The sequence below is a fragment of the Corvus brachyrhynchos genome, unplaced genomic scaffold (genome assembly GCF_000691975.1).
Source record: "Corvus brachyrhynchos isolate BGI_N302 unplaced genomic scaffold, ASM69197v1 scaffold142, whole genome shotgun sequence".
NCBI lineage: Eukaryota > Metazoa > Chordata > Aves > Passeriformes > Corvidae > Corvus > Corvus brachyrhynchos.
In genome coordinates, this window is record NW_008237226.1 from 850,410 (window position 1) to 864,937 (window position 14,528).

Consider the following 14,528-nt stretch of genomic DNA (forward strand, 5'->3'; position numbering starts at 1 on the left):
AGACATGAAGTCTGTTTGTTGAGATATCTTACTGTTTCCCAAGCTGGCGAAGCGGCTTTTCCTCCTGAGGTCTGTCCTTAGTGGCTGTGTAATTCCAGCTGCTGAGGGGAGAGAAAGTCTGCAAATTCCACTGTAAGGCTTCCCCGACGACGACACCTATTTTTCTCCAGTTGTAAAACCTCAACGACCTGGTTTCTTTAGATGAAAAACTGGCCATTTTCTAATGGCACTGGCAAAAAAAAAGGATGGTGCTTTACATAGAAGCTTTCTTCCTCTCCATCCCACTGATGAAATGTTCATGGATATCAAAGTTTCAGGGGCTTAAGATTTACCCGTGCTGGCAGCCTCAGGGAAGGAAGTGCACTGCCTTTTTCTCCATAGAGATTGAAGGCAGGATTGGTTTAAAGTACACTTAAAAGCTTCTTTAGCTCCTAGATTGAGATGCCCAGTAGCTTGACAATGTAGCTTTGTGACTGCAGGGCAAGCCACCTCCAGCTGCATCGTGTGCAGCAGGGTGGGGAAAGGGAGAAGAGCTAACCCTGTGCCAATTCACCTGTGAGTCAACTTCTACCCTGTAAAAGTTTACCTGATTAGTGGGAATTCTTTTGTTTAAAAGGTGTTTTTCTGGTGGATTCTGTGTGATGGACTGAAAGATCAGCGTAAGGTAGCTGGCATGGCCTCACATCTGTATTTAGATGTCTCCTTTTTTAGCTTAAAATAGATTTGCTTCCTTTCAGACCTGCTGCTCTTTCCCCTCATAGATTTGTGTTTTGCAGTCCTAAAACTCCTATAAGAAACTACGAGGAAGCCAAAGTCAGGTTTTCTATGTGAAGCTGAAAGACCACTTGGTAGAAATGATGGTAAATGCTTCTAGGACTTAGCAGCCACAAGTTTGGCATGAAAGGTGTTAAGGAAAATATTTGCACTTAATTGAAGATCTTGATCTGCAGCTTCCTGAAAAAAAAAGTTGTAAAGCAGAGCAATAGCCAGACACCTTGTTCAAATTGCAAATTATTCTTAGATTTAATAGAGATTTCATGAGTTTTACAAATCTGCGTGGATATGTTGAGCAGATCAAAGGGGTAGTTTATTTGGTTTATGTTATAAAATATCTCCTATAAATAAAGGCTCTAATACAGATGCTATTTATCACTTGTGACATACCACAGTATATGCCTCCGGGAATTTAGAGCTCATGGTTTGTTAGATGGTTTTATTAAGTATTTTGGGCCTTTGCTATGTGACGGAACCTTTCCTCTGGAGATGAAGCCAAAGAGATTGATGGAGTGTGTGCATTACAAAGTTCAAGTGGCCCTATACATTCTGTGTAAGCAAAAGATTAGTGTCTAAATTAAACACTTGGGGGGCTTGTAATGTAAAGAGCAACAAAAAGGCTGCTGGAAGGCAGAGTGGCACACACAAAATCAGATCAAACACAGAATCCTTTTGCTTTCTGCATGTGACAGGTACATAGCCACCCTATTGGCTTCTCTAAAGGTAGGGTTTCACTATGAATGTAGCTGATCTAAATCTGCCCTGAAACTGGGAGGGCTGCTGTGCCTTCCTTCTCGGCTTATCCCCCCTTCTTATGGGGACTGAGTCAGGAGTAGCATCTTCCCAGGAATTCGTTAAAGACAGGCTAGTGCTATGCTTACCACGTCTTTATAAAGCAGTGATAAACTAGTCTCAGATGTTCAGCTGCTTTGTCCTGTTCAACCAGGGCCTGCATTTCATCCATTGTTTTGCTACTGTTGTTTTTTTTCAATCTAGCTCATACTATGTAAGAACTTAGTCACCCCAGGGTCTGGGGAGTGGTGTTAGGACAATACTTTCTTATCTGAAAAGAAAATACATGACTTTTCAAACATGGCTTGTTATACAATTGCACTGTTACAACTGAATTTTGAAAAGAACATAAACTCACCAAGTGTCAGAAAGCTGGTTTATCCACTGTGAGCTGGCAGCTTGTAATCATGCTCAGTAGGCTGAGGCAAATTGCATTGTCTTTAATTTTATGATTTCTAAAGCAGTGGGAAACTGCATTTTTACATCAATAGAAAGACCTCCCTGTGATAACTTTGCTTGTGCATTATTTAAAGTCAGTAAGAGCTGAGAATGGATCTGATTTAGCTTTTTAGAACTGATGAAGTTAGAAGCCAATACAAAAAGTGTCACTTTTTTCCTCTGTGTCTGTAGCGGGTTCAGTTTTGCTAACCCAGGACAGTGTTTCAGTTCATTCAGCAGTCAGAGCAGATGCTGAGGTTCGGTATGAAACGTACCAAAACAGGAGGTGAAGTACTTCCTGCACAGGCAGTGCAAACAGCTCCAGCCTGCCATTATCTTCCCAGGTTCCCTGTGACAGAGCACACCTTCCAGCCCAGTGGAAGGGCTGGAAGAAAAATGTGTCTATGAAATGGGTGCTACTGCCTGTCCTTATCACAGAGCTGTTGGTGAGTTTTTCCAGAGCTCCTCACTGACAGGCTGTTTTGCCTTGTTGTCAGGTTGTGGAGAAGAACTATCTGGCCCTTCTGGTTCGTTTCACAGCCCTGGCTACCCCACCAGATACCCAAGCAATAGGGAATGCATCTGGTACATCCACACAGCACCTGGTAGCAGCATTCAACTCACTATTCAGGAATTCGACATTGAATATCACCCAAACTGCAGCTATGATGTTTTGGAGGTAAGAGCATTTTATTTACTCCTCTAAAATACACAAGTTACATTCATTTCTGTCTGGAACAGATAATCCCAAGAACTGCAGATGCAGAACAAACAATTCTACCACAATTTCCCATGGTTACAGTTATGTTCAACAGGTGTTGTCACAGAAGCCACAATGTTCTTATTATTTTTTGCTTTTATGTCTTTGGTGACTATACCTTAACCAATTATGATGTTAGGAAGCACTGTATGCTTCCTAACAAGAGACAAAACTGCATTGAAAAACTTAGTCTTAAAAAGCTCACCTTTTACAAAATCTAAGTGTAGAGTGCTGTACCATGAAGATAATTTCCTGGTGTAAAGGAATATGATAGATCACTTTGAGGATAATTCAGGTGAGGCCTTGTGTAGGGTCTTCCAAGAATGTGAGGAGATTTACAACCCTGTGTGATGAAAATTATGCAGAATTTTTGCACTCAGAAGAAAAAAAATAAAAGAAGAGGCAATATCCTAGTCATCTTAGGGTGGTGGAAAAAGGAGAAAAGGGGCCTCTCTAAGCATGTACTGACCTTTAAGAGACCCGTAAGACTGGATGACCGTGTTATGTAAGACATATTTTTGCTCATGTTTTGCTCAACCAGGTGACCAATCGCAGCTAACAGATTTGAATAGACTTGCAGTACAGGAAGAAGGGATAGGAAATAATTTCAGGAAGAACTTGTTTAGAATTATAGACTTTCTCGACTGCTCTCACTAGAGACATTTGAGATCACTAACGGAAGTACACTTGTTGGGACTTTTTGTCAATGTTATTACATGGGTGACATTTTAATGTTTTTGTAATGAATGCAAAAGATTGACTAAGAGAACTTGTACCACTCTGCTGCAGCCTTTCTTCTCCTCTTCTCCTGGGTGATGTGATACAGCATACGGTGAGACAATTTTCTGTCCAGCACGCACACCTATGCACTGCTGCCCATTCCCACATTAGTAGCTTTGATTTCTCCAGGCTATGTTATTTAGCTTATCAATGCAGTGGAAATCTTGACCAAATGGACACTGTGCTTTGAGTATCCTGTTGACTTTGGGACTTCTGTAGGATCTGGGTGTAAGGAAGTTGTTGCATGAATTCTCCATCAGTAGCATTGGCAAGTGTGCCTGCATGTCACATTGCCGACACCATAGACTGTGAGTAGGTGACATGTACTGGCTGGTATGGTATTGATGAAGTCTGTCGTATTGCATCTTCATTGTTCTTTGTGCCCAGAATTACTAGATTGAAGTTAATCTGCCTCCAGTTATGTCCCTGTTGCCCAGAGGAATCTATCAAACAGCCTCCAAATCTAAATTTGCTATGAATGACCATTTCTTGAATAGTCCAAGGACAATACCTACATCTGCAGATGGTTGCTCAGGAGCTATCATGATCCATCAAGAGTACAGATGACTGGCAACCATTTGTTTGAGAACTTTTGGACTGGGAAGGTAGCTGGCCTAGAACCAATTGAGGGGGTTGCTGGACACTAACTGCTTAAACACACCGTTTAACAGGATCCTGCAGTTTGCTGCTCTGTGTTCCTGAGCAAGGTATTCACTTTAGGTTTTGGGTTTCCTTTCTTTGCCATTTGCAGCTTAGTTGCTATGTTTTGCTTCTTTCTAACCATACATGCACAGATGCTCACCTTGCTGCCTGAACTCCCCTGCCTTCCTGCCCTCAGAACTGGCATGCTGCAAGTTACCTGTCTCCTGACCTTGGTTCATCCGGTTCCCAACCCCTGTCTCTGATCTGTTGGCAGATAACCTAACATAAATCATCAGGGGAAAATTGATTCATGTCTTAGTGCATGATCAAAGGTCCTGCCTGGCAGCATAGAGCTTCCCCTGCCAAACTGCAGGCACTGGGTGGAGCTTTATGTACCTCTCCACATACCTATTTTCTTGCTTTTGTTATAAAATTCATTCATAGCATGATTGACATAGTCTGCACAGAACAAGTGATGACTCAGGTTTAGTGGGGAAAAAAACCCATGGTTAGCCATTTTCAGAAGCTGCTTTATCTTGTCATCTTCTTTCCTGTAGTTGTCTGTGTATGTCCAAGCTGAAGACCACACATGCATTTGAGTTTGCAGACTATTAAAAAAAAGAGGTTCCTGGTGTCCTTTTGATACAGTGTGTTTCAGTGATCACTAAGGTTCCAAAGGTCTCTCACATTAACTTCCCAGAAATATCCTGTCTAAGTATTCTTTGGGGTTTGAAGTCTGATTTTTCTTGTGGTTATTCTCCTGATTTCACATTTTCCTTATCTCTGAGTAGCAAGTTCTACTGCTTCCTGCTTTCTTTCACGTCAAACAACTTTCCAGTTTTAATGGGAAGTCAAAATCAGTACTAAAGTAACTCTGCACTCTGCTGTCCCTCCAGGTCCCATTAAGTCTGCTACCTGGAATAAGCTGTCTTGTAATAAATATTTCCCAGTAATCACAAAAGTTGCTCTCCTGTATGCATTTAGCTTTCACTTAGGAGCACCCTCATCCCTTTGAGCTGGCAGTGAATTTAAGAAAATTCTAAGAGATATTTCCCATTACGACACCTTTGCTGCTATCTTCATTTTTATACCATAGTTTCTTGAATATATCTGAAGCGTCCTTGTTCTTGTAAAAGGCAGCAAGAGTCTCCCTTCCCTTTCCTTTGAAAATGCCTCTTAAACAAGCTGTAATTTCCATGCCAGTATCCCAGGACTGCCATATGTTTCACCACAACTGTGCAATAATAGTTACATTAATTTTTTTTTTTTTAATGTGAAATCCTCAGGTTATCCCCATGGCTCAAGTGTTTGACACATTCTCCTTTAATCTTTCCTCCTGTTTGTTTTATGACACTGTTGCAGTCTGTCTTTTTTTCTTCCCCATCAAATTCCATTCCTTTTATAAACATCCAGAAGCAAATTTAAATTGTTCTTAAAGATGTTTTATAGAAATGTTTAATGGAAATAGAAGACATTATTTTGCACACAATGAAAGGCTTGAAATAATTTTTAAATGGCTTCTATTGAAAATACATTCATAGAGGAAAATTACCATGTCTGCTTTGAATAAATTATGACAAATTATGATATCTTCTCCTTAACAAGGACCAGATTTTTTTTATAAACTATAAATATATTCTGCCTCAGCAAGATGTAGCTCTGAGCTGAAAAGGAGGGAAGACTGTCAATTTATTGCACTTCTGAGTCTATTAGATGCTCTGGTCTTCTCATTTAAATATAAAGAAACATCAGGTATTACCATAGTTCTTAATTCTCTGTCAAAGCCAGGCTCTCCCTTTGCTGGAAGCTATATCTGAGCAGGGATCAGTGTTATTCCCAGAAAATCTGTGTCATGAGGGTGACCAACCGCATAAAAACAGCTTTCTGTTGCTCATAACTCTGGAATGCTGACTGTTAACATTAAATGGAGCTAACGGGGCAGAAGCAAATGATAAGAACAGATTAAAACCATGGGCTTAATGGCAGTGTCCTGCAGCCCTGCTAAATCATCCAATACCACTTTATCTCTGGATCAGGTGCCCTGGTCAGACTAGATGTTTCTGGTTTTTTTTTTCAGCTCAGACATCCTATCACTCTTTATGAACCACACCCTTGAATTCATTCTTTCCATCCATTCTCTTTTCCCTCTTCTTTTTTCATGTGGTAACTATTGGTTTTTCTCTTTGTAGCCAAATACAATATTTTATTGTTTTTTGTCATGGAAACACTCAAACTTGTTTTTGTTCCAGCCCTTATGAAAACATCTGATTAATTAAACTGGCCTAAAGGAGGAAAGAAAATACACTCCTAATTATAAAGAGCATGCCTCTGACTGCTTTCTATTTTGAAACTGTGCAGAAGCTGTTGCTGAACAGTTACCAATGTAAAGGAGACCCACAAACTTCAGATTTCTATCAATATTTCTTCCCCATCCTTAATTCTTTCCCAACAGGTCAATTCAAAGTGTTCAGCTAGGGCCAAGTTAATTTCTGAGGTAATGCTGCATAAATCAGCAGGCTTTATGTCAGACCTGGGTTTGGTTCCCTTGCCCATGGTGTGCAGAAAGCCCCAGGGAGCGCCAGGGATGATGTGAGAGGCTGGTCCATGAGACTTACTAGATGCATATTAGAAACTCCTGCTGTTTCCTCTGCCACATAGCTTCCCTAGGCTGGTTTAGATGATTAAGAGCATGTGTTCTTGCTAGGTCTCATGCTGTGGCTCTGACTCAGAGAATGTACCACAAACACATTTTAAAATTCACATTTTGAGCAGACTTCTGACAAATGCAGCTGTCACTGGGCCTCATGAGCAGCCAAGCAGTAAGATTTTTCTGAAGACGCTGAGCTTCCAGCAGACAAACAGGCTTCTTCCCCAGACTGTGACAGCTTCATTACAGATTCTGAATCTGAGCTGTGATTTCATCCATAGTGACTTCTTTTGAATGCCTTGAGACAATCAATTGGACAGAGGAATCATTATCCATTCAAGTCACACAGCCTCCCTGCAGAATGCAAAAACTGCTGTCTCGGTCAAAATAAGAATGTTTAAGCTATTAAGCCTGTGTTATCAGCCACCAAAGCAAAATACTGTCTTTTGAACATCTAACAGACTAGGATGTTTATAGAAAAATTAATTCCTTATTTCTTCTGGGGATGCAAGCCTCAGTTCCTGAGGTCTCACATTAACCTGGAGTCACTGATTTTTTTTTTTCCAGTTAAAACCAAATTCTTTCTTTTATATCTCTAACATCAGAGCGGTGTCAGGTCCTATGAGCAGTTAGTGAGCACACAATTAATCAAATTATGTAGCAATGCAGTACACTTAGCCCTGGATGTGGAGGGACTAGCTCAGCTCTTTGTTAGACTTGCTCAGATATTTAGCTTGGACAGAACCCAAACTTCTTCTGGGGTTAAAAAGTGTCTGACAGAGCTTATTAAAACATTGAGTTTCCTCTCATCTTGAAGTGATCATAGAAGAAAAGGTCACATATAAAGCTGTTTCTAACAGTACTGTCACTTTTTGAGAAAGATGCATGGATTGCTTCTTTTAACTTTTTTGATGTTTACCAAACTATTACATTTTGGAGTGGACTTGAGGTGCTACTGTTGGAAAATTCTGATGGGATTTGTTGCCTTATACTCCTATTCTCTGCTTTCAGATTTTTGTTTGTTTGTTTGCTTGTTTGTTTTTATTGTTATTTTGGGTTGGGTTTTTTTATGTTGTTAGAACTTGCTGTTACCTACTTTAGTTTCAGCATTTATATATAATATGTGCTTACAGAATTAGAATCTTTCTATTACTAGCTCAGTTGCTGAAAGACAGCAGCATGTTCTCTATTAGGTGTACCTGTTTTATAGTTTTCACATCTGAGGTTACTGTCAAGCTGAGTTTTGCAGCTGCAGTCCTATGAGGGACATACCAGTAAAAGGTGGTAGACTGTTAGTATTGGGTGCTATTTCATTAGCATGCAGGAAGCCAAGAAAATTCAATCATTGAGGGCTCTAGGCACCAAAATCACATGTCAATTGGAAATTGCACTCAGCATTTGTGTTTTCTTCTGCTTTGAGAGGGAAGACTAGGGAAGGTGAGCCGGTTCCACCAGTCATAAATGAGTTCAAACTAAAATCCTACGTCCCTTCTGGAAAACAAGACACAGGGTTAACAAGGCTTCATCACTGCCACTTAATTCACTTCACTAGGTTTAAAAATGCATTGTAAGTACATAATACTGCTGTGATGCTTAAGAGAGTGGTGGTTCTCTGGTTTATGACTGCCTGAGGCACACTCTTCTGAGTAAGAAATAATTACTCTTAAAAGCCAAAACCAGGTCTTTTTTGGCAAATATGTATGCTATATATCCTTGCTTCTGAAGAACATTATTAAAATGTAGTTTACTTGACCCAAATCCAGTAGTTTGTATATTTATGCTGCCCTTGAAGTAAATAAAGTTGCAGTGGTTTTTTGTTTTATCAGAAGGAAAGATGAAATCTAGCTCCAATTTAAAAATCATCTTTAACTATGCCTCTAAATATCAATGGTGCAAATCATCAGCACAGTTTCCTGCAAAAAGAAGCAGTTTGTTTGCACAAGCACACACACAAAAAAATCTGGGTCTATATGCCCAGAGAATGTTCTGGAGGGAAAGGGAAGAAGAATGTGGCCAAGTCCTCAAACAGAAAATTCTATTTATTGCAAGGATATTCTGAAATCATCTAGAATTTTAAACTTGGTTTGTACAGGGGGTTCAGATACCAGGTAAACCCGCAGAGAAAATTACTCTATTAGTTTTACATTTTAAAATGTTGAATCATTTTCAATAATTATAGATGGGGTTGGTTTTTTCCTCCTAAAAACTGAACACTTCTCACGTACTCTGTGTGGCAGACACTCTCTCTGGAAAACTTTGACAGTATTTCTTCCATTTCTAGGTCTTTGGTGGCCCAGATTTCCTCTCTCCTAGGCTAGCCCAGCTGTGTGTTTCAAGACCAGCACAGAACCCACTGCGAGTCTCCACCACTGGCAATTCAGCCATTGTCCGTTTCGAGACAGATGCAGCAGTGGCAGGGAAAGGTTTTAATGCCTCCTGGCAAGAAAATCCAGGTGGTGAGTATACTGATTAATGCCATGAGAAATTCAGGAATTCTGAGAGTTGAGGATCAGCCATGTAAGCATTTAAAGTAGTCAACCAGCACAGGACTGAAAGCTGAGAAAGAATTTGGGCGATACTGAATTTGGTAACACTAAGAGATGCTGAAAAATTCACAGAGTTAAAAATTGTCTAATTAGCTGAAACCTAGGCCTATTTATGTATTTTGTTTGGGTTTCTTCTCTGCATAATTAATCAAGACATTCCTGAAATCAGCAAAGGACTTCTGCATGCTACCAGTTCTTCCCACCCACTTACCCATACAGAGTACTTTTTTCAGTGAATGATGCTTTTGGTTTTAAAAGGTAAGGTGAAAAATATCTGAGAACATGGCTTAACTTGAAGAACTCAGTGGACTCCAAAAATATTTGGAGTGATTAGTAAATACTTGAATTCTAAAAGGTTCATCCACCCCCAATGTGATTAGTTGTTCATAGCCTTACTGGTAATCAGTAAAAGAAGAGATATGCTTAAAAGACTCAACCATATCTCTACATGGGAGCTCTTATAAAAAAGGACAATTATCAGAAAATATGAAATATCAATGAAAAATTACAAAAGGCAAATTTTAATTCTTGCAGTTTTGCTTGATTAAGCACGCTGATTCATTAATTTGTCAAGGTTTATACTTCTCCTCTCTCACAAGTTTTATGAGAAAGGCACAAGATCTTTTCTTAATAAAAGAAGTCTACAATAGTCCTTTGAACAAATCCCCTTCTGAGACCTGGCAGCTTATTTTTTCTGCTTAGGCCCCCTGAAGCTTTCTCATTCCTTTACAATATCTTGCCTGTTGTACTCCAACCCCCCTCTAGCCTCTAAAATACCCACTCACCAGAATGCAATAACAGTATAGTTTTTTATCCTTCCAGCAGGCTGCCTCCATCTACAACAATCCCAATGTCTTTCTTTCTCTCTCCTCTATCCCTTTTAAAGATATAAAAGTGCGTTTGTTCATGTTAGTCCTGTTGAAAGCCCTGGTACTTCCCACACGGAATCTATAGTTCCAGGCTATTTAGATATTCATGAGCACCAGATCTGTTCTGATCAGAAGTATCTGAGGGTGGAGTCCTCAGGAAACCCTCAACTTCATGGGTAGAGAAGTAGAAATGTGAGGTTTGCAATTGCTGCACTGCTCATGAGCAATGAGCTCTCAGTAAAGAAGTAATTTTCTCACCCTGCGCTCAGCTAGGCCTAGTTATTGCTTTCTCAGTATGTCAGGTGTGTGGCATTCATATGAACAGTATTTTGGATTGCTTTTACAGTATCTAGGATAGAGGAGTACCAGAACTAAAGCTTCAGCCTTTACAACATCTACTACCATCTTGGGGCTACATTACTCAGAGCAGTGCTGTTGCATATTCAACTATAATGATAATGTTAAACTTTCCTGATAGGAATTTCCATTGATTTTTGTTGCAGCCAGGACACTTGAACAGTTGTAGTGCTCATCTTACAAAATCTTAATGTAGGAAACGTAAAGAAGGAAGTGTTCTTAGTTTAAAAATAGAGGTAGGTTCTCACTAAGCATAAAGAGAAGAGCTTGTGATTTAAACTAATTGTGTCTTTTTCAGGCTGTGGTGGTATTTTCCAAGCTACAAGTGGGGAAATCCATTCTCCAAACTATCCTCAACCTTATAATAACAACACAGATTGTTCCTGGGTCATCCAAGTGGACCACAGCCACAGAGTCCTATTGAATTTCACGGATTTTGACATAGAAAATCACCATTCATGTAACTATGACAATGTTGAAGTAAGTAACAAAAGAAATTTCAAAAGTTTCCTTAATTAGTCTGGTGAAATACTTGCAAAATAACCTCATACATAGATGACTGTTATGATGACACCCTCTCCCATTTATAGTGCAGTTTACCACAGCTTGTTCCAAGCCATAGGAGGAACTGCTGACATATATTGCAGATTGCCCACACCCTGCTACAAACTCAGGAGAGGGGGAGTCTACATCCAGAGGGAATTGTTGCTGGCTGATTTTTTTTATGTATATACTGTGTATTCAGGTGCTACTCAGCTGTCTGTTTAATTGCTTCATTAGACCCACTGCTCTCTTTAAAGCTTCACATTGCTGGTGGTTTGTGAACTTTTGTTGATGTCACAGAAATTCAAATTGCTGCTCAATCAGTGCACAACAACGAAAAACTCTCCAAGTCTCCACTTGGCCTTTTGGGAGCAGGGACATGAAATCCTGACCCTCGATGTCAGATTGCACTTCACTCAGTACAAAGGCATGTGTGATCAGTTCTAGTCAGTTAAAGCACAGTGGCTGTAGCCCAGAATCCAGCTTTCCTCTCCTTGATAAACTGTCATTCACAAAGAATTCAATTTGGCAGGAACTGAGACTCTTTTGAAAACAGCATCAGTTTTAACAACATTGCCTCGTAAAGCTTTTTTGTACTGAACTAGAAAAAGGAAATGTGCCCCCATTTTGCTGAGCAGAACTGAAGATTTCATTTGGCCACAAAGCGTCTTTGTACAGTGACTGTTCCTTTTTTTTATTCTGGTTATGAAGCATAAAGAAATACGGTCATGTCTTTTTATTTAAATTACTAACTACATCAGGAGACCATTGAAAAGGAACTTTCAAATTTTCTGTGCTATGACAAAAGAGTAGGAAGTCAAAGTGCCTGACAGAAATGCAGGCTATCTGAGATGGTCGTACTTGTATCAATACAAATGAACCCTTCACAAATTAAGGGCTAAATTCTGAAAAGGCCTGATATACAAGTTTCTCTTCTAGACCTGATGCCAAGGGACATTTGTACGTATCTAAACACTTTGTGGAGTACTTGGTTCCATGAGCTCCTTGCAGCTACATCCATAAGTCTCCCATTACCTTGGGAGACTTATCAGTGGCTGGATAGGACATTGGGTTGTGAATCATTGGAAAAAATCATTCCCTCAGTGGCAGAGGAGATGGCTGTGCCAATCTTTCCCTGAACGGAGTCTGCAGACCATGTGCAGTGACACCCCTTGTCCTCCAAAGGTACAGGAGCATCTGTTGTTTGCTTCTGCTTTTTGGTTTTTTGGGGGTCGTGAAGAAGATTTCCCATCAGCCCCAGCTGTGCAAACACAACTGGAGATTCAAATTTGATGCAGACATCAATCACTGCCCACCAAGTGTGGTGTGGTTTGAAAATTGATGAGTCGGAATGCTGGTTTTAAGCCAAGAGATAATGAAGGGGTCTGAGGCTTTGCTGTATGAGGTAGAGTTTTTCAGTGCTCATGTAGGGGAACCAGCAGAACAAGAAAGGAGTAAATGGGGTTTCTTTCACTCTTGGTATGCCAATAATAGGAGAATCACTTGTTACCAACACCTCGATGTGATTCGTGTTCACCTCGTTCCAAGACTTGCTTTATGCCTCACACAGAGGAGAACAGAGTGAGGGAACAGAGAGTAGCTGGAAAATACAAGTAGATGTCTGACTGTGACTGGTTTAGGAATTGCATTCCAAAAGTTGTGTAAATGGAAAATACAGGCAGCTAAGGAAGCAGGTGGGTTGTTTTTCTCTCCCTAATACAGGAACAACTACCATGTATGAGTAGCACAGTGGTTCCACCCTTTTCTGTTTCTTGAATTTTTACTTATCTGTATGGATTTTATTTGCTCTGTGAGTTCTCTTGAGGCTTCCCTCCGCCCCTGAGTGTACCAATGGTCTTCTCCTTCACCCTCCCCCTTCTGGATCCACTCATTTTTTCCTGCATTATGACTCTTTTTTTTTTTTTCCTCAAATATTTCTGCCATAAATTCCTTTCTATGGGGAACACATGAAAATGTATTTTTTTCCTCTAAGGTTTTCCATTGCACATGTGTTATGTGAGCAAAGTGGGAGCAGGGGAAATACCTGTGTCTGCTGCTTCTTGGCTGTGCTGCAACTCCATAAAACCCAACGCATTTTTCAGTTCTGCTCAGTGATTTTAGATGTCAATCTGAGCACAGATCTAGGTTCAGCCAAATGTATTCTGAGCCTGTGATGGTAAATCGTGGGATAGCTGCCCTGAGCTCCCTCTAGAGCCAATGGAGGGAGTGCACAGAGAGTACATTTGTCATTCGTTTAGCTTTCTAAATTTAGTTGAGTCCTCTGTTTCTGCACCTCAGTTTTGTTTCTTATTTGTTCTCAGAACAGATGAGCATCTCTTCATCTGCTAAATGAGGGTGTATAGCCTTTCTCTACTCTCAAGTCTAACTCAGTTATATTATGTAGAAAGCATAAGATCTTTGAGAAGAGTTTTTGTTGTCAGTGTCACCATCCTTGAGTAAATTTTTAATTCCTCTCTGTGTACCAGCCTCTGTGTACTTCTACCTGGAGAGTGTGTCTCACAACAAATTTGTTTATTTGAAGGAAAATGGAGGGAAAGAAATTGGGAATGCACCAATTGCTGTATTTTTGGACTGTATTTAGCCACTAATATGTCTGATGCTATGCCAGGAGCTCAGGTCAGCAAGAGTTCCAAATATTTGGACTCTAGAGGAGGACGTGACTCAGAAGGCAGTGCTTGTAGCACAAGATCCTGAAAAGGGGAGGGAGAAATAGTTTGATCTGTCCAGTGAGTTTGATTAAGTAAATGTTATTTTTCTTTCCTGTTTCAGTATAACAAGTAGTACACAAGAATGTAGAAATGTAAGCTTCTGTGAGATAGAGAGGAGGTACAACTTAATTTATTCCAGGCGTTGGCAAAGAGGATCTTTCAAGAGAGAACAGTTACAAATATGTGGAGGTTTTTTGGCTCAGAAGACAAAATTTGACATCTTTTTTTCATGTGTTTGTGCAAAATTCAGGACACGTTTGAAGAAGAAGGCAATGAGTCAGTTATGTTCACTGTGGAAAGGGAATTGCTGCTAAGCACAATGCAACTGAAAACTTGGCTTTTAAGTAAGCAGATGCATCAGTTTTCCTTACTCATGTAGCCACAAAAATGCATTTCTCAGATGTTTTTAAAATAGCTTCAAGAAATTGCAGAGATACAACTCTTTCCTGAACCAGTGTGTGAATATTGTGGTTTCTGATCTAACTTCAAGCCTGAAATCCTCCTGGTTGTATCCTCAGCTGGGCAGAGGCACGCAGATCAATCAAACCCAGCATTTTACCGGGAGCAGTCAGGTCCTCTCTCTGTGCTCTGCTGATGAAATGCTTCTCAATTCTAGCATTCAAATGAAATCCTCTCACTACTGTCTAGGGG

The 14,528-nt window shown here is 40.1% G+C and overlaps 1 protein-coding gene and 1 long non-coding RNA gene across 2 annotated transcripts in view; one reads left to right on the forward strand and one right to left on the reverse strand.

Annotated features, from left to right (window-relative positions):
* Positions 1 to 423, reverse strand: part of LOC108445435 — an 18,067-nt gene extending 17,644 nt beyond the window's left edge. The window contains exon 1 of the long non-coding RNA XR_001860283.1: positions 33 to 423. This is a non-coding gene — a long non-coding RNA (uncharacterized LOC108445435). The remainder of the gene's footprint in view (positions 1 to 32) is intronic.
* Positions 1 to 14,528, forward strand: part of CUBN (cubilin) — a 143,939-nt gene that overhangs the window by 62,226 nt on the left and 67,185 nt on the right. Inside the window, exons 29-31 of the mRNA XM_008629880.2 lie at positions 2,502 to 2,683; positions 9,115 to 9,289; positions 10,904 to 11,085. Coding sequence (XP_008628102.1) covers positions 2,502 to 2,683; positions 9,115 to 9,289; positions 10,904 to 11,085 — 539 coding nt within the window. The remainder of the gene's footprint in view (positions 1 to 2,501; positions 2,684 to 9,114; positions 9,290 to 10,903; positions 11,086 to 14,528) is intronic.